Source organism: Columba livia, chromosome 4 (assembly GCF_036013475.1).
Source record: "Columba livia isolate bColLiv1 breed racing homer chromosome 4, bColLiv1.pat.W.v2, whole genome shotgun sequence".
NCBI lineage: Eukaryota > Metazoa > Chordata > Aves > Columbiformes > Columbidae > Columba > Columba livia.
The window spans coordinates 40,436,193-40,459,233 of NC_088605.1; the positions used below are offsets into that span (position 1 = coordinate 40,436,193).

Sequence of the window (23,041 nt, forward strand, 5' to 3'; positions counted from 1 at the left end):
TGTGACAGGGGTGTTGTGCTCATCCGGGAGGTTGTACAAGCACCTGAACTTTTACAAAATAGCAGAAGGGACAGAAAATAAACCTAAACCCACTTTTTCAGCAGGTAGTGGAATGTCAGATGCTGTTTCAGATTTTTAGAATCACATTCAGATAGGAGAGCTGTGTGTGGTTACGCTCTTTGTGAAATATCATTGTCAGGGTAATTTTAATTCTAGACCTTGCCCTGTTTTGACAGGGAATACATTAGAACTCGATGATAATTGAAAACCAAGCATGCTCAGATGAAAAGTCCTGCCTGTCAACCTTGATAGTTTTTCATCAAAAAATGCAGCAACCTCTTCATTTGCAACTCTGTGTTTTGCAATTGCCCAGTTTTTGGCAGCAAAGTATGTGAGAGATTAAAGGAACGTTTCTTCATGCTGATCTCATGAAGAGTAATCTTACCAAGTCCCTCCCCTGTTCAGTCATTTTCTGGCTTTGCTCCTTCTGTATCATGTTCAAACTCCTCACCTTCAAAGTGCAGTAGGAGTTTGCTCTTGGCAATCTCATTTCTCATTTATTCTTTTCCATTTTTTTTCAATCTGTCTGCTCACCTGGAATTCCCTCTCCTTTTCTTGGTACAACAAGTAACATATTCATTTTCACATCACAGTGAGAGAAGCTTGTTTACGTTCATTTTCAAAGTGTAAAAACCTTTAGAACAATAGAGAGTATTACTCAAACTTTTACGTTGTTGATAAACCCTGGGGAGCTTTTGATACCTGTGTTAAAATATCAGCTCCCTGAAGTAGGGACAGGGCCTCCTGTGTTCCAGTGTTTTGTTGATAAACCAAATGTTCCATTCTTCCGCACTGAGTAGATTAACCTTTTTAAAGGAGCAAACAGAATGTGTTATGTAAAGTGGTGTTATAAAAGTGCATATTCGTGAGAGAATTTTTAACATGGACAGTAGAATAGATCTGCTTTTCCAGTACTGATGGCTTAGGTTTAATGCAAAAATGAAAGAGAATATATGTATTCTGATTAGCTGTATTAAGGCTGGTAGACAAGACAGATATTTCTACTTATTTCTTACCTTTGTTTCTCCAGCATAGCACAATCATGTGTACCACACTGGTAATGGGATCTTCTCTAGCTCTTAGCAATAGCCTCTGGTGTTATATGGACTCCCTTTTACTTCTTTTTAAAGCACTGAGGCATTGTGTTAATATGTTTAGAAAAAAAAAATAAGAGACTTTATTGAATAAAATAAGGGAGATGTTTCTTGCATTGCAATGTGTCTCCTTTCTCTGACCTTGCTGTTGACTGTGTCCCTCTGTCTTCATCAACTACGGCATATGCTGCAGAAGTTCTCAAGAGCTGTCATGTAAAATATGTCTGCCATACTGGCTCTAAAAATTACAGCAAGATGGTTTTTGAATATTTTTTTTTTTTCCTCCTGGTGACTGATAAAAGTTGTTGCAGGTTTCAAATTATAAAATTATAGTTGCAATATTGATGCTTTTTTTTGTTTGAGGAAGGGTATGCAAAGGCCTGTGGCATCTCTAGCTGTCCACCATTAAGCCAATGAGAAAGAAGAGTATTCTGAGTTTACGTAAAATTCTGTGTTTAATCTGGACTTCAAGCTTAGAATGGCACACATCTTGCTTGGGAGTTAATTTTTTTGGCTCTTTAAGCAATTACACCTGTGGCTTTTGGCAGGGAGGGTGACTTCCAGATATCTGTATTAGAATGAGAGTATGACTTTGGGGAGCAGCAAAATGACGCAAAAGATGTGTAATTTCCAGTTTGTGTGGACACTAAAATGCAGAGTGAACAGGGAAGGCCATGCAATAGCCAGATAAGAATGAATTTAGGGAAGGAATTTAACACTCAATAATGGTCTGTATTTTGGTAGTTTTCAGAGGGTTTTTTTTGCTTCTTCTGTATTACTGGTTTGTGATTTTATGTGCGTATAAAAAGCAAAAAAACCCAAGTGATTCTTAAGAATCTGTATTGGCACAGGAAAGTTGTCACACTTTGCGTAACAGATTTTGGATGTGAAACGAATAGTTACGAAAGGTGTTTACTGGGTGACTAGGCAAAATGAGCCTTCTTGCTAAACTCAGAAGTACTATCTACAAAATTGATATTTTGAACAGTTGAATAGTTCTGTATTCTGAGCTTCAGCGTTACCTATCATTGAAAACTACCTGAGATGCATTAGAAATAAGTCTTTTACCAGGTCTCTGACAGGCTTATACTTTATATTATGTGATTTTTTATTTTTTTTTTTTTCATTTGTTTGCTGCTGCTTTTCTCTGCATTTGCCTGATTCACTTTCTTCATTTCCTCCTGTCCCTTCTCCCCAGAGGGGGGGAAAAAAAAAGTCTTATGATTATAAAGATAAGTCACTTTTCTCAAGCTGGCTAGAAAAATCAAAATACACCAGTGGATCAGTAATGTACTGCATCTGTCTTTCATTTTCCAAAGTGCTCTTTAAACAGATAAGGTTAATAATACCTGTGGGGTAAGTTTCTTGCACTTTTATCGGTGTATATAAAGAAGGTGGAAACAGCAACACTTTCCAAAGCACTTATTTTTGACCTCCAGTTTTTACTTTGGATGTCCATAGGGATTGTATTATTGACAAATTGGATATGGTTGGGGAACACTAGATAAATTTTAAAGTCTCACCCCACACTGAGACTTCTTTAGGGATATACAAGTAGTTTGGAGTAGGACTAAAAAGTCCCACTGCCTAGTCTCACAATTGTACTGCTGCTCTAGATGTGGATGCTTGCCAAGAGGAGTGGCGTTCTTTTGCTTTCTTCTTGGGGTGTGCAGTATTCTGGTCTTAGAAGCCATAGGTGGTGTTTCATGAAAGCAGAATGCATTGGAAAATTTACTGGTAGAAGACTTTAAGGAAAAGGGAATGAACTTAGGCTGTATAACAACTTGACATGTTCAGAGATCAGGAGATCCTCACTGCTGTACAGTGGCACTGGGACAAGAAAAATTAACAGTTTTATGGAGACATCAAATGCCAGTGGGTTGTAACATACCAAGAGAAAATCGATGAGGATAGTAGTTTTTCAAATTGACTGGTGAGGTTGGTATAACAGCTTGTAAGAACAGATCTTTAAAGCAAATCATTGCTTTTGGAAAGAACTGGTTTATCTAAACATCTTAGCTCTACATAGTGCACACTCTAAGATTTCGTTTATATTCTTACAGGGATCTGATGTTTTTTCAAAGCAAAATGGCTTTGTAGTAAACAATTAATCAAATGGCTTTCAAAAGCTTGGAATGAAATTGTTTGATATGCTTTGGCTTTCCTTTTCAAAATCAATGAGAGTATCTTGAAAGTCACCTTTTCAGTTTTTCCTGTGCAGAGCAGTTGCCCCACGCTTCATTATTTTTTTGCCTGTGGAAAGAAGCAATCCTAAACCTGTCAGGGGCACACAGCTAAAATACTGCATGTGCAGTATATAACTATTTTATCCTCTCAACTTTTTTCTGTTTTTTTTACTTACTTGTTTGGTTATTTTGAGAACTTAGTTTAGTGGAAAGTTCAAAATTTTCTTTACTAAACAAATCTTGATAAAGTAAGTAGGTGAGAACTTTGTATTTCAGATAGGCAAAGGAAGGAAGGTGGCATTCTGAAGACACTATTTTTTCATTTTGAAAAAAGCTTTCAAAAACACAGTTATTGAACAGAAAGAGACTGAACTAAGTGCCTTTGGAGAGCTTTGTAAATGTCCTTTTCTAACCCTCCGTATTATTAGTCTGATTGCTTAGGCCTTCAGGCAACATTTTAAAATTCCTTTCATTCTTCTGTATTCCAGCTTTTAATTTCAAAACAACTTTGTGCGAGATAGTTGCTCATACTTATATTAAACAACCTTAGATTTATTTCTTGAAATGAGACAAGAAAGAATGCCAATTTTTTATTTTTTTTTTCTAAAAGCTGTTATGACAGAGGAAATAAAAAAGAACTTTCATAAACTGGCTACTTTAAGTATGTCATTGATGGTTTACCTCAAAAGAACACACAAAAGTTGTTTACATGAGGAGAGGTGCTGCCCTTCTATTACAAAACCAAAGGTTTCTCTGAGCCTGTGCTATAAAGTTCTTCTGTAAGTTACCACAACCAAAGTTGAGTGATAAAGTCCTCGAAGAGTTAGGCAAAGAGCTCTAGGAGTGCGTGACATTTCAACCTGTGTTAGATGGCTGAAGCCTGGAAATTTAAAGAGTATTCTGATATGTCACACACTATTACATTTAGAGCTAGTACTGGTGTTAGTTATCATGTGTAGGCATTAGAGAAATTTTACCATTTTCTATAGTATTTAGCAAGTAGCACAGAAGCTTTATAGGTAGGTGTACAAAATAAATTTTAACTTGATGGTCAAATTAAATAATTATAAAAATATCATCTCATTTCCTCATTTGTTAAGAACCTAAATTTTTTACTGATTGCAGTTGTTGTATAACAAATATGTTGGCTTGATTGTGTTTTTTATCCTGCATCCTAATTTTTTCTACAGTAATCTTTCTTCAAAATGATTATTGTTATTATGTAGGTCACTGTTAAGTTATACATGAATGGATTTCAGACCTGGTATCTTTAATCAGGGTAGCCTGGCTACCTAGTTTCTTCTCGATGCACAGCTTCTCCTACTTCATTAAAATCCAAAACTATACCAAGCTGTGACTAACCGTATTTGAATATGACATTTCAGAATGACTACAGTTTTTTTTCTGTTTTAAGTCAAATATGTGGTTATTTATTTTATGTGTGCTGAGAACAGTGAGATCTAGTGCAAATATATCATTACAAACTAACAGAAATGAATATACTTACCAACATTAACATTGCCCACTTCTGTAGTCTAGTGAGCTGTCAAACAAAAATACTGTTTCCCTGTATTTAGTAGAGCAATAGTAATTCCTATCAGATGATACCAAAGGTTTGGTTTTATGGTTATTACAGCATACTGGCAACCTGATACAGCCACCTGACATAAAAATATCTTACTTTTTTATCATTCAGATATCGGGAACCTCAGAGGTGCTGTAACTAGAAATAATTCAGTTTGTACTGTTGACCTCTGCAGTCCTCCAAGATAGTTCTGATGGTAGAAGTATGTAATATTGATTCCACTCACAGTTTAGTGTCAGTTGCAGATTAATAATGCTTGAGTTAGCCTTTCTTTCAGCAAATCTGACCTAATTTGTATTGTTCCTTAGATGAGAAAAATAAACGCAGGGAGCCAGCTTTTAACATTCTTCTTGGGTTATGGAGACACTTGGTGTTCTAGAACTCGGAAAGAAATGAGGAGACAGTTTCAAATGTTGACATCTCTACCTTGGTGTGTTCTGCAAAACGGAGTATTTAATTCATGTGCCAGCAGTATACTTATAGCTTAACACAGGGAGCATGTTTCCTTCCTTTAGAAGAAAATCCTACTCAAGGAGACACAAGTATTAATGTAAGCAGTTTAAGAACGTCTTCGTTGAAGTGTTTTTATAGGCTCTGGGTTAAAAATATCTGAAAATTTAAGTGCGGGTGCAGAAAGTACAAAGGAGGCTGAAACAAAGAAAATTGAACTACACAGATCAGATGGCTTTAAAGTCAGACTTGAAAAGAGGTATTGGAGCCAGCAAGATGAGAGACATGAAAAAACTGTAGGTGCAAAATGGGATCTTCTTGCACAGAAGACTGGACAGCTTGGTAAAGGCCAAAGAAGACGAGAAACCAAAAATACATAATTAAGAAAAAAAGTAGTAAACAGTATGCAGCTGAAAGTTTTGAGTCAAGAAGGGAACAATATGAGAGCGGACTAGCAGATTAAAAGAAGCAATATTGTCATTCAAAAGGTTGAAGAGGAAATCTCAGGGGCACCTGTGCCTATGAAGGATGTACAGGTGAATAACTCACTTGACACAAATCTGACTTGCAAACAAGTTGGCTGCAGCATATTAACAAACTCCTTTGCTTATGTAAAGGCAGCTTTTGTGGGAAACCAAGTATTCCTTCTAGTACTGGTTCTTTGGGGAGGGGGAGAAGAGACTGATAAAAGCACCTCTGTAGCACTAGACTTGCTGTACCTACAATTGCTGTATAACTGGAGCTTTTTCATAATTATGTCTTGATTATTAATGTAACTGTGGGTTTGATTTAGAAACTACATGGAAGGAAAATAAAAAGATAGATTAAAAATATTTCTGTCTTTACTTGTAAGGAAATTGCAAATAATGATATTTATTACAGATGCTCTTATGACATGGATAAACATTATAGTAGCTTCCAGTTTTAGACTTTCTGTAAGGAAAGGCAGAAGTTATTTAGGAAAGCTGGGCATGATAACTGCTGATGAGGTGTCTGAGCAGACCACCTTTCCTGGAGGCTGATAACGCCTTGGTTGTACACATAACACAGTTTCAGAAGTATTTTTTTTGTCTGTCCTACTAACGTAAACAGTACTTGGGTAAAAAGATTTCTTGACCTCTAGAAGATACTCGGTGTCTGGGAACCTCAAACAGGTGAAAACTGCATAGATATTTGGGTAAATTTGACTGTTTCTCAGGGGAACTCATGCCACAGCCCGGTGTCCCAGCTGGAGCACAGGAACGCCTCGCTTGCTTGGGAGGGGGACAACTGGGAGCATGGCGGACGGGGAGGCTCAGGAGGACAGAGGTGCAGATGACCCAGTATCTCTTCCATTCATTTCCTTGGGAGGGGATTTACTATTTTTGCTACTTTAGCTTATGCTGGTTCTCCAAGTGCAGTAAGTTACACAATGAACACTGTTTAATGCCAGTGTAAGCATATTTACATTTGGGCTTTGGCCACAGAAACTCCTTTTTAAAATGAAATTGGATCTCGTGTTTCTGTGCAGGCGTAAGTTTCTCTTGGCTAAAGCTCATAAAAAATACATACAGTTGCATATTGTCCGTTAGGAAAACAAGAGTAAAGTTCAAAATAAGGTGACCAAAGGCAAAGTATAAGCCCGAAGAGGATAATTTTAAGTGAATTCTGTAGGTTTCTAAGACAAAATATCTGGGTTGAGAGAAGAAATATGAGGGACTTGAGCCTCATGTATATGAATGAATGTGCATTTTTTTCATATTCTTTTTAAGCTGTTTGTTTTGATGTCATCATGTTGTTGGTTTTATTTTCTTTTAAGAAATCTAGCATGTGAGATGTATGTGTATCCATGCCTTAGGCAAAAATGAATTTTAACAGTTTATGCATCAGCAGTAGCATTAGAAGTTCAATTATTTTTGCAAAAGGATTTTGCATAAGGACCTAAGAAATCATTCTAAGAAACTTATGTTGTGTGGAGTCTTCCTGGGTTTTATATTTTAATTTCCTAAACTGTTGTTTGTCTGTGTGGTGGTGGTTTTTTTGCTTGCTTTCTCCGTGAGCTGGCAGGGTAAATGGCAGCTGTAAACCTAAGGGTAGGCTGCAAAGCTTTTCTCCCAAAGCCTTCCTTTCATGTTTAGCCAAGTGAGAGACACAGGGTGAAATGTAAACTCAGCATTTCCTCATGGCCCTCTCTCCCGGTGAACAGCTTGGGGCAGAAGGGGGGCTGAAGCCACCCAAGGCTGCTGACTGCGATTGCCTGGAAGGCACCGGCCCCGAGCCGCAGATCCCGGTTGCTCAGAGGAGGAGGAATGTTGGGACGGTACTCCAGGGCCCTTGATACTGTACTCCTGAGAACGGTGTTCCCCATTGCACCAGGGCCTTCTTGCTTCATCCTCCCCCCGGGACAGAAGGAAAAGGCATCGGCTTTGCTCCTGTGCCGAATCGTTTGACCGTTTCTCTTTAATCCCTGGCATCTGGCTGAGAACTAAGTCTGTGTTTTGTTCTGTTCGTTCTGTTTGAAATTATGGACTGGAACCATTTCTGCTTAACGTGGGAAACAAGCTTTGCAGGAACTCAACCTATACACTGGGAAAGGAACATCCTATAAAATATAAACAGATGTTTGTACGTTTGAGTGGTTCGTTCATGGGAAGCTTTGTGATAAACTGCGTAAATGTAATATCAAGTTCTAACAATTAAATTATAGGTAATTGATGAGTTTGATCACTTTGACACCTATTCCCATCTCTACAGTCTCTATGCTGGCGCTCCTGGTTTGTTTTGTCTTTGTTTGGTTTTAAAAAGATATTTGTTTTCCAACTGTATTTTAGACACACAGTTAATGGAAATTCTTCCTCAGTCTGGGGATGTAGAAACAGGGTGATTTCTGGGAGGGCTCCGGCTTTTCCCTCCTGTGCCAGAGAGATGCATATGTCTTGTAGCAGCCATAATAGCTTGGGGCTCTTCTTCTGCCAAGTAATTCTTTGACTTCTCATCACTAAAAGGCTGTAAATTTTTTAGTTTGTTTGTTTTTTACTGGGATGGAAATGGATAAGCAAGCAATTTTTCCTCTCTTGTGTAGACTTGTTTCCCTTTGCTTCCAACCTGCCGCCTTCTGCCCAGTTCTCTCTGCACTTGTCCTTCTACACTGACTGCTTCCTTCGTACTCTCTGTTTACTCTGCTGGGAGCACATAGGACTGAAAACACATACATACAGTATATTTTCATTCTTATGTTGTGGCTGTGAATTCCCCCCTGGGGCCCAGAAATTCTCTAATTGATGTCTTAGTCTTTTTCCCTATCCAGGTTTGGTCAGAGTATGCCAGAGGTGTTTGCATTCTGCACTGGTGAACTTAAGTGTGATCATGGAGAAAAATACTGTAGTATTGTTTACATCAGTCCGAAGATCACCAGTTTTTGTGAACAATTGTAGGGATCCTGCTAATATAATATTTTAGTACTCATCCCAGATGCAATAGAATGAACTGTGTTCATCCTGCATCCAGATGTACATCATGCTCGTTTGTACCTATGTATATACATGTTATCCTTTGACTGATACGGAAAGAAAATTATTAAATAAGCTAATCTTTAAGATATTATTTATCCATTCACGAAAATTAATCTGTTTATAAAACAATACACAAAATTAAAGATGTCCAAACAAATTAGATTATAATGAATGACAAAATTTTAAGTGTTAAATGTGAAATAAATTGTCAAGCACTCTGTCTTCTGACCAATGAGACAGACTTGAAGTTCTAATCCTTCTGAGAGTTTCCTTGTGTTGTGTGCCAACCTCTTGAGATACTGCAAGTGCAACTGTATTTTACAGTCTGAGCTGGTAGAAGACTTTAGAGACATACCAGGGGGTAGATGTGGTGAATAATATCACCAATATTGAATTTCATTTAAATTCACCTTTTCCATAAGGGATAGCATTAGGGATGTGAAATACTGTGTCTAGTTGAGTATAAATGCTGTCTTTGCTATGGAAAGACTGTTTTAGTAATGCAGGTTATTGCTGATTACATCAGTGAGGGCGTCAGCTCCCCTCTAGGTATTTAAAGTTGGAGAAAAAGGAGAGTTTTGAAGGCAGGAACCCTAACACTAGAATTGTAGAGTTTTATGGCTGACTCTTGCGAAATGTGGAGGCACAAACTGAGCAATTAAAAATTTATACCTGCAGGGAGGATGACACAGTATGATGTTGTAATCCTTCTGACATGCGCTCCAGAGCAGCACCATTGACCTGTAGTATTCAGATATTATGGAGGAACCAAGTGAAGAAATCCAAGGATACACTGCTTCCACAGATTTATTTTTTTCTCCAGTAATTCATTTTAGCTGTGCTTTTAAATAAATTAATTAATTTAAAGGGTTGTTCCAGGATGAAATATCTCACCTTTAATAAAATTAGATTTGTTTTTCAAACTGGAAAACACCTCCCTTATGTCCTCATCCTTGGCATTCTATACCTGTGAAATAAATAAAGTGAGGAAAATAATAAGTTGGGCCAGAAAACATGCCTTAAAGGCCTTATAGCATGTTTGTTATTCTAGTGCTGTATTTTCTTGCAGCATTTTTCTGTAAGATCTCTTAAGTGGTCAGTTAGTTTGGGTTTCTTTTAATGTTTAAGCTTAGTGAGTTAGTACATTAAGATTATAGTGTGGTTTGTTCTGTTTTTTGTTTTTTTTTTCTGTCTTGTGTCTAGCAACATTGTAGCATTACTGAAAATCATCATGACTGTATAGAACCAAAGCTCTTCCTACATGTTTGAGTAAAATTAGTAGAATCATTGCAGTAAAATAATTTATTGTGTATAATTTTACTTTGCAATTTTGTAGAGTTTCAGTCATCATCTTCAAAAGAATGTGATATGAATTCTATTTACTAATACTGATCTAATTTTTGCGTTTTTTGTTTTTGTTTTAATTCTTTAGGGTGTACCTCAGTTACCATGTGCCAAAGCATTGTACAACTACGAGGGAAAAGAACCTGGAGATCTTAAATTCAGTAAAGGGGACATCATCATTCTACGTCGACAAGTGGATGAAAATTGGTATCATGGAGAAGTCAATGGCATCCATGGCTTTTTTCCTACCAGTTTTGTTCAGATTATTAAACCTTTACCTCAACCTCCGCCACAGTGCAAAGCACTTTATGACTTTGAAGTAAAAGACAAGGAAGCTGATAAAGACTGTTTACCATTTGCAAAGGTAAAAACAGAATAAAATTATTTTCTTTCAATAATTTCCTTCACTTGGATAAGAAATAATAAGATTGTTGTGTAGTCTAGTCTACCTTTTTTTTTTTTTAAATGGAGCTGTACAAATATGAAAAGGGCAAGTAATTCTGCAGGTATTTCTCCTGTGTCACTTAATTTTGCCTTCCATCTCTGCTCAAATTACACATAATTTCTCTTAGGTTTTATTTTTGATAACGCAATTTTTCTTAATTGCAGTAGTACTGTTCTTAATTTATGAGAAATAACCTATGTGATGAATGAAATGTGTTCCATCTTCTAAAGAAACATTTACTTTAAATTGTTGAAGTTGGTAGAAGTTGACTTTGCACTTAGTAAGTGACATTTTTAGGGTCTAGGTACTAGACACAAAGTACTACTAAACTTTGTAAATCTATAATATTACTAGTTGCCTTTTGGAAAATAATACTTTCTTCTTATATTGTTAGTTTCCTGTCTTGCAAGGCACATAATGATACAGAGTTTTAACAGGAATCAGAGCTGGTCCTTTATGTTCAATTTATCAAATTGCACTGGAATGTTGCAAGAACAAATGTGAGCGAATCTCTTTTCTACCTTGTCTATGAAAAATGAAAAGGATGGTAAAATTCTGAAAAGAAAGGATATTAATATATTAATATATGGATGGATAATGGTTATTACAACACTGAACAGCAATACTGTTGAGGAAGATTTGCATTAGATCGTGTATTTTGATTAACATGTTGGCAAACTGTTGAGGTTTTTTTCAGTCTGCAATCTCACTTGAGTAAACGTATGTTTTCAAATACTTTAAATTTGCATATAAAACAACTATGTATCTTGGTATAAGCAAGAGCAATGTTTAACGTGCGTGGAATCCTTTTTCATGTAACATTCTCAAAACCATATCTAAACCAAATGCTACGTGTAGACGTGAAAGAAATCGTATCACTCACCAGCATTTTTAAGTACTTAAGTAGAAAAGCAACATGTAGGGAAGATTAGGTAATAAGTCAGTTGTGAAGGAAAAAGATTGCGGTTCTCTTGATTAATGCCAAGCACTTAAAGGGAGGCTGATGGATGCCCTGGGCTGAACTTGGCAGGAAATTTGGCACTAAGAACCAAGTCAGGTGGCTGAAATTGGCTGTGGACAGTTAGCTGGACTCTGACTAAACAGGAAAAGGAGTGGCTGGAGCCACCTTCAGCCCCAAAAGTGCCTTGTTCCTGTTACGGAGTGCCTTCTCTGCGGTTTTTGTCCATGAGCCACCTTCTCTGATTACCTGTGCATTATGGAGGGAAATTAAATTACAAGTTTAATTAGAGCTGGGAGACATAATCACTGCATGTTCACACAGGATGATGTTCTGACTGTAATTCGCCGCGTGGATGAAAACTGGGCAGAAGGAATGCTGGCTGACAAGATAGGAATATTTCCCATTTCGTATGTTGAGGTGAGTAAAGTTGGGCCCTCAGTAAGGTTGTGCCCGTTGTGTATTTCATTTTCCAAAAGGAAAAGTGACCATTACTGGTGATGATTCTAAAGTAACCTGAACTATAAATAGTCTAAGATCTGTGTGCCTAGTATGGGAAAGTTAATTACCTCAGCAGTTGAAGTGATTTTTACTTAGCCATTTGGTACCTGTTTTCATTGAATGGAATTGGAATGAAAGTACTTGGAGGCAGCCACTGTGGTTTCTTGTTAATAATGGAGTCACGCAGTCAATCGCAAACTACAGTTAACTGCAAAATGAAGGCAATCAGCAGGTCAGAGAAATAGTGCTCTTTGCACTGTCCCTAACACCTGCCTATCAAAACTAAATTAGCACAACTTGAAAGTCGGAGAACATAGGTTGTTCTTAAACAGGTAGAGCATTGACTTTTACATGTGAAAGACCCTTATGTAAAATCTCGTGTATTTTCCTGCATATCTCATATCTGATATGAAAATTTACAGTGAGACATAGCAGTTGAGGTTTCCCCAGCCTTTTAAGGTTTAAGAGTTGAGAGCTGTATCTTCTATACAGAAAGATATAGGTGATTAAGAACAGTGTGTACAGCTGCAACAATGATTATTAAAATTTGCGATACATAAGGATATAGAGGTTTGGAATAGTGTTTGTCTTTTTCTGGTAGGTATGCTATGGATACTTGGTAAGACACACTTCTCCTGCTGAAGAGATTTTATTTAAATGAGGCAGAACGATAAAAGAAAAAATTATTTTCCATTACCTGTAGGATATGTACCTCAGGTCACAGAAGATATCTGTAACCATACAAAGAATCAAGTCAGGTTTTATTAGTTCAATTTTTGAATGCCCTGATGAGATGGGAGCTTTTTAAAAAGTGACTCTGCTCAACCAACACACGAGGTAGTGGTTTTTAAAAGGGAAAATATGTATATTCATCTTTATAGGTTGATGTAAGGGTCTGTATATCTGGGGAGAAAAATTTTCACATAACTGAAAAAACAACAAAACCAAAAGAGTTTCAACCTGCTTAGTGCAATTCTGGCTTCAGTTTAAGAAGTTTTTAAAAGCCAATTTAAGAAGTTATTGCCCCTGGCTCTTCATTCCTAGCTCCTTCCAATTAACTGCCCCTTCAGTTCAGCCAGTAAACATTTTTGTGGTGCTTTTTGAAACTTAATCACTTAACTTAGCCAGCTTAGAAAAACCACTTTCCTAAGCCTGCCACTTGAGCTAACTATTTAGGTAACAACTCTGTTTCCATCTCTACAAAATTTTGCAAAATGGAGGTATACTGTTGAAAAAAATTATACTCAGTCACAAAATGTATTTTGCCATTGATGTTTTCAGACAAATTCCATCAACTAAGGAAATGTATCTTCAATTAACCCTTTTAGAACAGGCACGAGAACTTTGGTACACACTTGTAAATCCCCACTGAAATGATGTGCAAAATCTAGAATGATAAATAATACCTAAAAAGGTACTTCAGGTCAGATAGGTGGTTGTTGTTTTTTTTTTTCAGTATGTACTAAACTGAAACACATGCTGTGAGATATTCAGAAAATACCAATTTGTATTTTGAAATAGCTGTTCTCTGAGATTTATATAACTGATGTTCTGGAATATATATGTGCAGTTGATATACATAAGTATTCGTACCTATGTATTACAGACACCAAAGTTGAGAAATAATTCATATTTTTGAGGTATTTTTAATATGGTATTTTTAGTTATGTTTCCCAGTCTTATAATCATCGCTTGTTTTTGTCATAATGATAGACATATCTTTGCATTGTGCATGTTAGTCCACTTTTTTTCTTTTCCTTGAATAAGTGAATCAGTAGCTGCATTTACTGGAGATTTTCTAAAGTTGTTACCTTTGAAATGAGCATAGTCTGTGGTGTTTATTCTGTAGCACAGGTCTGATACTTGCAATGTTTCTTGTACGATGAGATCACGGGATAAAATTTTAGCTATGTTGTAGTCCATGAAAAACTCTGGTTATATTTGAGGATAACTTTATTCTTGGAGGAACATTTTATTATTCTATGATTGCTAGTCTGCTCTATTCTTTTATATGGCTTTCATTTATTAAATCTGTGGTAATAATAAAAGGTAAGATTCAAAACACTTTAAGAGGAATTTTAATAGTGATTCCATTAAAAGTAGAGTTTGTTAACTGGCTCACAAAACATTGTTTTTATCTGTAGACATATAGCACCATGAAATAATTACTTCTTTCTGCAAATGAAAAATAAATAATGCAAAACATTGCAAGGAATGAAATTCTATTTCCTAAGAAGTGCTAATACCAAACAAACCCTCTAGTTCTACTTGAGTAAGACCTCATTAACATATGTAAATTACTAGACTTTTGACTGATGAAATTACAATGTGCTTGCATCAAAACCAGGTCAACCAGGTTCTTACACAGTGACAAAATAAAATGCAGTGTGTTTAGAAACTGTATGATTAAACTCATGACACTAATGTTTGTTTCTGTGCCAAAAAGAAAGATTAATCAGAACTAAACAGAATTTTTCTATATAAAATACTTATCTGGGTACAATATACATTTCTTAGGAAGACCTCAAATTTGACATTTTGATCTGGTGTGACACTTAGTAAACATATTCCGAATCTAAAAAGTATTTAAATTTTTACAAGCTAATTCAGCACTTGTGCAGAACAACTAGAAAAATACAAACACTCAGAATAGGAAAAGAAAAATCAGGGGAAAGGTATCACTTTTCAGTCAAAATGTCAGTAGAAAATAATGGCAGCTTTTGTTTTCCCAAGTTAACATGAACAACTGTGAAACATCTTTGTATTAATCCAGCTCCTCTAGCTTTACTTATAAACAATTCTATAAAAACGTAGGGAAAAAATACCCAAATGATCTAAAATGTTCACCGTAGGAGAATTTTAGGTTCATTGTCATTTGATACTGCTGCATCCATCAGTTAACACGATATTTTAATCAATGAGTGCGTAAGATTTTATGTACCTGATGTGTTGGTTGTTTTCTTTTATTAACATCTCCTCCTGTACCAAACAGTAGTGTTTCAAAATATATTTACCTTTTATTGTGTCTATGCTTTTTAGATTGGATTTTAGGCTGGATTTCTATCATGGTCTTTTCATCATTGTACTTACGAGGCTAAACTTTTTCTATCACTGTTTGGTAATGTGATCTGATTTAAAGTGCTTAGAAAAAAAAATCAGACTTCTGTAATAATACTAACTCAGAAGAATGAGGTAAAACCTTTCATGGAAATATTCATATACTTTTTGACTGTTTTGCCTGCCCAGAACTTAAAACAGAAAATTTATGCAAAATGTGGATGTTATATATTACATCTGAAAATACAGAATGTTAGTTTTGAGTTGAAAATCGTAGTCTCATCCCCACTGTATTTGAATGAGATAATCTCGGTGTTAACATTCCAACGACAACTTCTGAGTGTTGTAGTTTTGATTAATTTTCCTAACAAAAACTGAAATACCGAACTATTTCATTTGTTTCAAAAATGGGTGTAAATGCAGCTTTGCTCATGATTGCGATCTGTTCAAGATTTGCAAGATGATTCTTCTGCTGGTTAGACAAAACGTATTTGTTCCAAAACTTTGATAACAAAGCTGAGTTTAGGTTTCTAAGCTATTGTCAATCCTCCAGGATGATGTGTAGCAAAAATAATAACATCAAATAAAGACAATGTTGGTGTTAGTTCCACTTGCACTTTACTCCTTTGTTTCCAAATATATGTGAAAGTAAACTGTTGTCTAGAAACTGGAATTTGACGAATAATAGTGTTGGTAATGTAGAAAAATAACTGCTTGACAAATGTCGATGAAATAAAATTGCATAAATAAAAATTTTGAATGAACATGAATAGAAAGATCTTTTGTATGTATGGTTTTCACTTAATTTCAGAAAGTGATTACATTTGAATTCTAACTGAGTGAAGAATGCCTGAATTCGTATGTAGAATAAGTACGGTAAAGCACAACTATAAGAGACCTTGGAGCGGATCTTGCACAGGAGTCTGCTTGATAATTTTTCCAGGTGGACACAAGCAGATGGGATCCCGTGTGCTGCCCTCAACCCCTGCTTGGTGCTGCTGCCTCTGCCTCCCCCGCTTTGGAAAGCTGTTCTGTTTCCAGGGGTTTGGTGGGAAGGGGAAATTCTGTGCTACCTGTTACAGCAAAGATTTTGTTGAATGGGAAAAAAAAGTAAATGTAAAAGTTAAAGAAGCTTTGGTTCACATATGTCTATTGAGGAAAACAATTGACCTAGAATGTGGGAACAGATACAGAGGTATTTGTTGCAGCAAGGAATGCTGCATTGAAACACTTCATAGCAGGAGTGGGCTGCATTCCCACGGTGACCTTGAATGGTTTCTTGCCATTTCATTGGAGAATGCATGCCAGTTCTTAATTTCTGCTCTCAAGGAAGATGTGAACTGCACTCTGCAAAATATTCTGCAACTAGTGCTGCCCTCAGGTTGCTTCTAAGAAAAGGCCAGTAATCGGTTCAGTTCCATGTTTAGGTTCATGCTCCTGTCTTATGCTTACTTTTCTACCTAAGAAAGCTCAGTGCATTGCTTATGCTTGAATCGGTCTTGAATCAATCCCATGGGCAAGTCTTCACTTTTCTGTAATAGGCTGTTCACTGTACAGAATTGACCAGATTCTACGGGCACTGATAGCTTCAGGAGGTAAACAAACACAATTAGGTGTAACAGGTACCTTGGGCTTTTAGCAGAGTGGCTTTTGGGTTTGGTTTTTCCTCCTGGGAGATAACTTAACTTTTCTGATTGGGTAGTTCTTGTTTCAGAAATGAGTACTGCTTTTTTCCCTCTGATTTGTGTGATTTGTGAAGAAGCTGTTTGCTGAGTAAAGAGGTGTATTAGATAAGAACAGAAGTGGCTGCAGCCATCGTATAAAACAATATGGAGGACATAGATTCTCAGAAACGATGTGAAGAATTTCAGTCTGAGTTGGAAAAAAATTATGCAAAATACATGAAATTATTTGTCTTTGAAAAGCCTGCTTGTTTTTCCGTCATGAAGGATAAGATCCTGATGGGATCCTGACAGCAAAGTAGGCTTTTTTTGGTCTTATTTTCTACTTGATTCGTAGAATCATAGAATCATTTTGGTTGGAGGAGACCTTCAGGATCATCATGTCCGACCATAACCTAACTCTAACCTAACACTATAATACCATATCCTTCAGCCTCATATTAGTGTTCTGTGATAATATAACATTGTTTTTACTAGTCTGTTAAAAATGTTTGCTCTAAATTTAAAATCTAATAATTAAAACCCAAATAATGGGCTCGCAAGTTAATTGGAGAAATCTGGATGGTTTTGTCTTCCGTACGACACAAGTGGTACAAAAGTGTTTTGTCTGTGTGATCCATGTCCAGTGTTAGCAGAAAGGAAAATCTGATGTCCACCTTTTTCTTAGGAATGTTTACTACTGTGATGTTGTCTTCTCCTATCCTTCCTTTTCTCTTCAGCTGCCTTCTAAAGGACCAACAATAAGAACACTGAGGAAAAAATGCTATGTCCTCATCTTAGTGTCCTTTTTCAAATCCCCTGTTGTGCCCCTCTTCCACTGCAGTATGTTGTAGGTAGTGCTTCCTCTTCAAGCATTTCAGAATTTTAATTTTCCTGCTATTACATCCTAGTAGGTTTTTTACATTAATTCCTCATTGTTTCAGTAGTTCTAGTTTTGAATTTCTTATATTTTTTTTGTATATGCATGGAATTTCCTTCCAAGATCTCCCAAATACTACTCAAAAACCTTTTCTATATTAAAAAAAAATTATTTTATAACCCTTTATACATATCTGCTTGTCCTCAGAGATAGGAAAGAATTCAGGGTATAAGCTGTTCTTGTCTATGGAAGCTGCATTGAAATCAGTATTGATGCTACCATGATTAATGGTTTATTATTTGTCTGGTAAAGTTTTGGGGTAAAATACTGCTTTAAAACTGCGTAGTAGATATCTTAAGACTTGTGGAAAAATGGGTAAAATAAATAGAAGAAATAATATGGCGAAGAACAGAAATAGTACTTCAACAGTAACTTTCTTCATCCTGATGTTCTTCACAAAAGATATTTCCCTTCTTCATAATTGGCTACACCTATCCAAGTAACAGTATTCATATCTAGTGGTACATATTAACGTTAGTTAACTTGTTCAGAAAACTGGTACTGGTTTTACTTCAGCTCATGCATAAATGAGAGTTCTGACATTATTATTCTCATCTGCTCTAAAATATGAATAAGATTTTCTGGAAATAAAGGGTTTCTGAAAAATGCAGGACTTTTTGCTTGTTTCCCACTCCCTCTCCCTTACATAGTTTACATTTCATTGTAAGAAGAAATTGTGTGTGATTCTATATTCTTCCATTGGAGAGGAAGGATTTGTTTGCATTTAATATAACATTGTTGTAACAAAATAACAAATAGAAAATTTTGTTGTGAACAAAAAAATCATTATATAAGCTTAAAAAAAAGAAAAAAAAAAACATTTGAGTGTTCTTAGGCACAGAGATGCTACCTCTGCATTAGAGAATTCAGAAGCTGAGGAGGTATTTCCACAGAATTGCTGATATATGTTTCTTTTCTCTTTATAATGTCTTATGCTTGTATTGCTACTTGTCAGGCAGTATATTGGTACAGCTGGATCTTTAGTCTGTCCTACTATGTTCTTCAATCTGTGTTTAGGAAGCCTGTTTTTTATTACTGGCAATGATAAAAATGTGTGCACACATACCAAGGGATACTAGGAGGAATGTCTTCAAGAGCCCACATGCAAAGGTGTGGGCTTATGTCATACTTAAAATCAAAACAGAAAAGGCTTTAAATGAAAAGAACATTCAAGAAGTTTTGTAATACAGACTTTTATATTATAAAAGTCAAAGGGGACCACTATGATTTAGTCTGACTTCTAGATAACACAGGCAGCGGATATTGTTGAGTTAATCCATGTCTGGGCTAGAACGTGATGTCCGTTCTTGATGGAAATTTTACCTCTGATGGGTAGCCCATGCCAGCCCAACAGTGTGTTGAGTTTGAGCTTGTAGTGATAGAGTAGTCACTCTGTAATGATTAATTTATAGACTAGGTCAGTATGTCACAATTTTAAGTTGCAGGGTTTAAATTCTTTTATGAATAAAACAGAACTTTTTTTTTGTTATATGCAGGTGACTTTTATAAATACAAAAGTCCTAACATGTGACTGTCTCTCGTAGTTTAACACAGCAGCCAAGCAGCTGATAGAGTTGGATAAGCCCTCAGGTTCTGCTGTTGACTCTGGAGAAGGTACCTCTGGGACAGCCCACAACAATTCAACCCAAAAGCACACCGATACCAAGAAAAACACCAAAAAACGACACTCTTTTACCTCCCTCACCATGTCCAACAAGTCTTCGCAGTCCTCTCAGAATCGCCACTCAATGGAAATCAGTCCTCCTGTCCTCATCAGCTCCAGCAACCCGACTGCAGCAGCCCGCATAAGTGAGCTGACAGGACTTTCCTGTAGTGCCCCTTCTCAGGTAATTTACGTGAAATAAAAAAGAAATCATGTGTGCACTTCTTAAAATATAACTATAAAGGCTTCTTATCTTGTCAGATTACTTCAAATGATTAGTTTTATGTAATTAATGCTAATATACTCTTTCACAAAGTTTGTCTTCCAACATGAGAACACTTAAGGAAAACATTTTACAACACCTCTTATATAATGACAGCAAATATTTTTGGTCTTGTAAGCTAATTTTTTTTCACAGTTGTTGACCTCTTACATGCAACAAAGATTTTTAAAATGTGGAAACTAGAAACTTGAATGATATAATTTATTGTTGTTTTTTGTTTTGTTTCTTCTAAATTGAATATAATAGTGGATATTAATAAAGTGCATGCAAGTAAGAGGTAAATTTTACTTAAAAATTACATGATTTTGAGAAATGTACCATATTAATCTCAGTGTGATAAGTACCAGTATTTATCTGGCTTTATTTATTTGTTAATCTCCAAAGCTTTTAGTTACAAGCTACAGAAGCTGGTGAACAATTGTCTGTTTCACATAGACATCACATTTGAGGAGAAGAGAGAGAAATGGAGACTGAGAAGTGTTGACATTATTTTATGTGAGCTAATAAATATGTTTTATTTGGGATCTGACAGCCTTTTGTGGGGAAAAAAGAAAAAGAAAAGACATTGGTAAAAGTGCATTTGACATTGCTAGTTCAATATATCTCCAAAGTTTCTGAAATGTCAGGAAAAAAAAGTGAGCAGTGTGATCCAATACTGTGAGTAACTAACAAATAATTACTTGCAGTCTAAAGTTACAGATAGTGGAGTACTGATGATTTTGACTATGAAGCTTACAGCTCTGTCAAAACCAGCTCTTATTAAATTACTCAGAACTGACCCTGTTTTGTTTATTTCTTTGCCAGGTTCATATCGGTACTACGGGGCTAATTGTGACTCCACCCCCGAGCAGCCCAGTCACAACAGGGCCTTCATTTACCTTCCCATCAGAAGTTACCTACCAAGCTGCTCTTGGTGTAAGTACTCTTTAAGAAAACTCAGCTTTCCCATTTATCTTTGGTCTGTACGATCATTTTTTTTCTTGAGTTCTGATAACGCTCATTTGAAATTATGGTTTTATGGTGATTGTCTATGTGATACACAATAGTATAAATTGAACTATAGCAAAAGCATTACTGATACAATAACGTTTGCATCCTGGGATACATATCCAAATCTCCAGCTTTCCTCTGTCACCTTTCAGTAGTAAACACAAGATGCACACTTCCTTCCAGAACAGTACTTATTTTCAGCATGAATAGGAGAGAGATTGTGCTGGGGGGTTGAGAGGGGAGGTTAGGGGAAACAAGCAAGATCTTACAAAAAAACATCAACTTGAAACCACAACTGCCCGATAATTTTGTCTTACTAAATATTATCAAGATCCTCCAAAGTAAATTTAAAAACTCCGCTTCCTTATAATTAAATAAGGTTATTTTAGTTGTGTGTATACCTGTGGCCTAAGGTGTAAGTTAGGTTCTTGGAGATAAATATGAAAAACTGTTGCAAATGGCCATCTTTTAAAAGAAGGAGTACATGGCAATGCTGTTTCCTTTGGACAAAGAAAATGACATTGTCTTCCAAAACGGGCAGTATTTCATTCCAAAACAAACTGAAATTCTTTATTTTGCTGTGCTTGTGGTGGAGAAGCTCTGGAATGTCCTATATCGTACTGCACTTAGGAGAACCTGACTTTAACTGCATTAAAGATTGTGGATACCAGTTTTCACAGATCTTCAAGATAACTTAATGAGTCTTTATTTTGAGCATAGGAATTCTTGAAATTTCATTGCTGTTTCAAGTGCAAGAGTTGTGCCCCTAACCTTTGGGGGATGGGGAGATAGTTGAATAATAAATCTCCACTTAGTTTAAAACAAAACAAACAACCCAAACCCAAACAAAAAACCCCAAGGCTTGATCTTCTTTACGTGTCTAATTATCCTTGCAGTCTTCTAAGGCAAGTAAAACATGATAAATAGTCTTGCTGCTAGATATGTCTGGTTTTGTTTTCAGCTTTCGCACTGGCATCATTTTACACATTTGTCTGCAAAATCAAAGGCAGAATTGTCTGTCTTCTATTATCAACTTTTTGTTGTTCCAGTAAATGCTTAGGTGTGGCTCAGTCACAGTTGAGAGGTTGCATTTTGACAGCTTTCTTTGGGACTCCAAGTGATATTCTTTTCAGTCCTTAAAATTACGATGCTGTTATTTCCTGAATTATCTCTCGTACTTCTGGCATGTTAAGCACATGGTAAGCGTGTTCCAGAACTGGGTACAGTAATGCACGGTCATTTTCAGTGATGAAAATATTGATAGTATGAGCTTTTTGCTTTCATCCTGTCAATCTGATGTTTATATCTTGAGAATTTGAATCCATTCATTTGGCCTCAGTGTAGCATAGGGCTTATGTTCAACTAAATAAATCTTCATGGTCAGTAGTGATGGAATAATTGCTCTAATCCAAATAAATGTATTTCACGTTCTTTGTTCTTTGGACAGATGACCTTGTTATTGACAATTACACAGTGTGCTTTAGCCCTGCCTTATGGAGTGATGCACATTGCACTGTAGCAATGCTTTATCCTTTTATTTTTAATGACTCCTGCAATCTGTGGGTTATTTGTTCAGTCCTGCTGTTGAATTTATGTTAATCTGGAACGAATTAATAATCCCCTGATATTTACATTAATATTCTTCTGTCATAGAGTGGTTGAGGTTGGAAGAGACCTCTGGAGGTCATCTAGTCTAACCTCCCTGCTCAAGTAGGGCCACCTAGAGCCAGGTGCCCAGGATGGTATCAAGGTAGCTTTTGAATTTCTCCAAAGATGGACTCCACAACCTCTCTGGGCAACCTATGCTAGTGTACAGTCACCATCACAGTGAAAAACTGTTTCCTGATATTCAGACTGAACCTCCTGTGTTTCAGTGTGTGTTTCGCTGGGCACCACGGAAAAGAGCATGGCTCCATCATCTTCCTACCTTCCCTTCATGTACTTACATACATCGATGAGATCCCCCTGAGCATACTCTAGGCTGAACAGTCCCAGCTCTCTCAGCTTTTCCTCATGGGAGAGATGCTCCCTTAATTATATGAATGGCCCTTTGCTGGACTCTCCAGTACGTCCATGTCTCTCTTGTACTCGGGAGGCCAGAACCGGACAACAGACGGCAGGTTTGGCCTCATCAGTGCTGAGGACAGGGGAAGAGTCTCCTCCCTTGATCTGCTGGCAAGACTCTTCCTGATGAAGCTTGGGATACCTTTGCCCTTCTTTGCCACAAGGACACATTCTTGGCTCATGTTCAGCTTGACATCCACCAGGAAGGACTCCTAGGTCCTTCTGCACGTGAAGTGTACATCTAATACTAGAAACAATTAACTGCTTAT

At 36.5% G+C, this 23,041-nt stretch overlaps 1 protein-coding gene across 2 annotated transcripts in view; it reads left to right on the forward strand.

Annotated features, from left to right (window-relative positions):
• SH3RF1 (SH3 domain containing ring finger 1) overlaps window positions 1–23,041 on the forward strand; it is an 87,418-nt gene that overhangs the window by 40,089 nt on the left and 24,288 nt on the right. For both annotated transcript variants that reach the window (XM_065061356.1, XM_065061357.1), the window contains exons 3-6: window positions 10,299–10,574; window positions 11,938–12,033; window positions 19,317–19,619; window positions 20,523–20,633. In XM_065061356.1, the coding sequence (XP_064917428.1) occupies window positions 10,299–10,574; window positions 11,938–12,033; window positions 19,317–19,619; window positions 20,523–20,633 (786 nt within the window). The remainder of the gene's footprint in view (window positions 1–10,298; window positions 10,575–11,937; window positions 12,034–19,316; window positions 19,620–20,522; window positions 20,634–23,041) is intronic.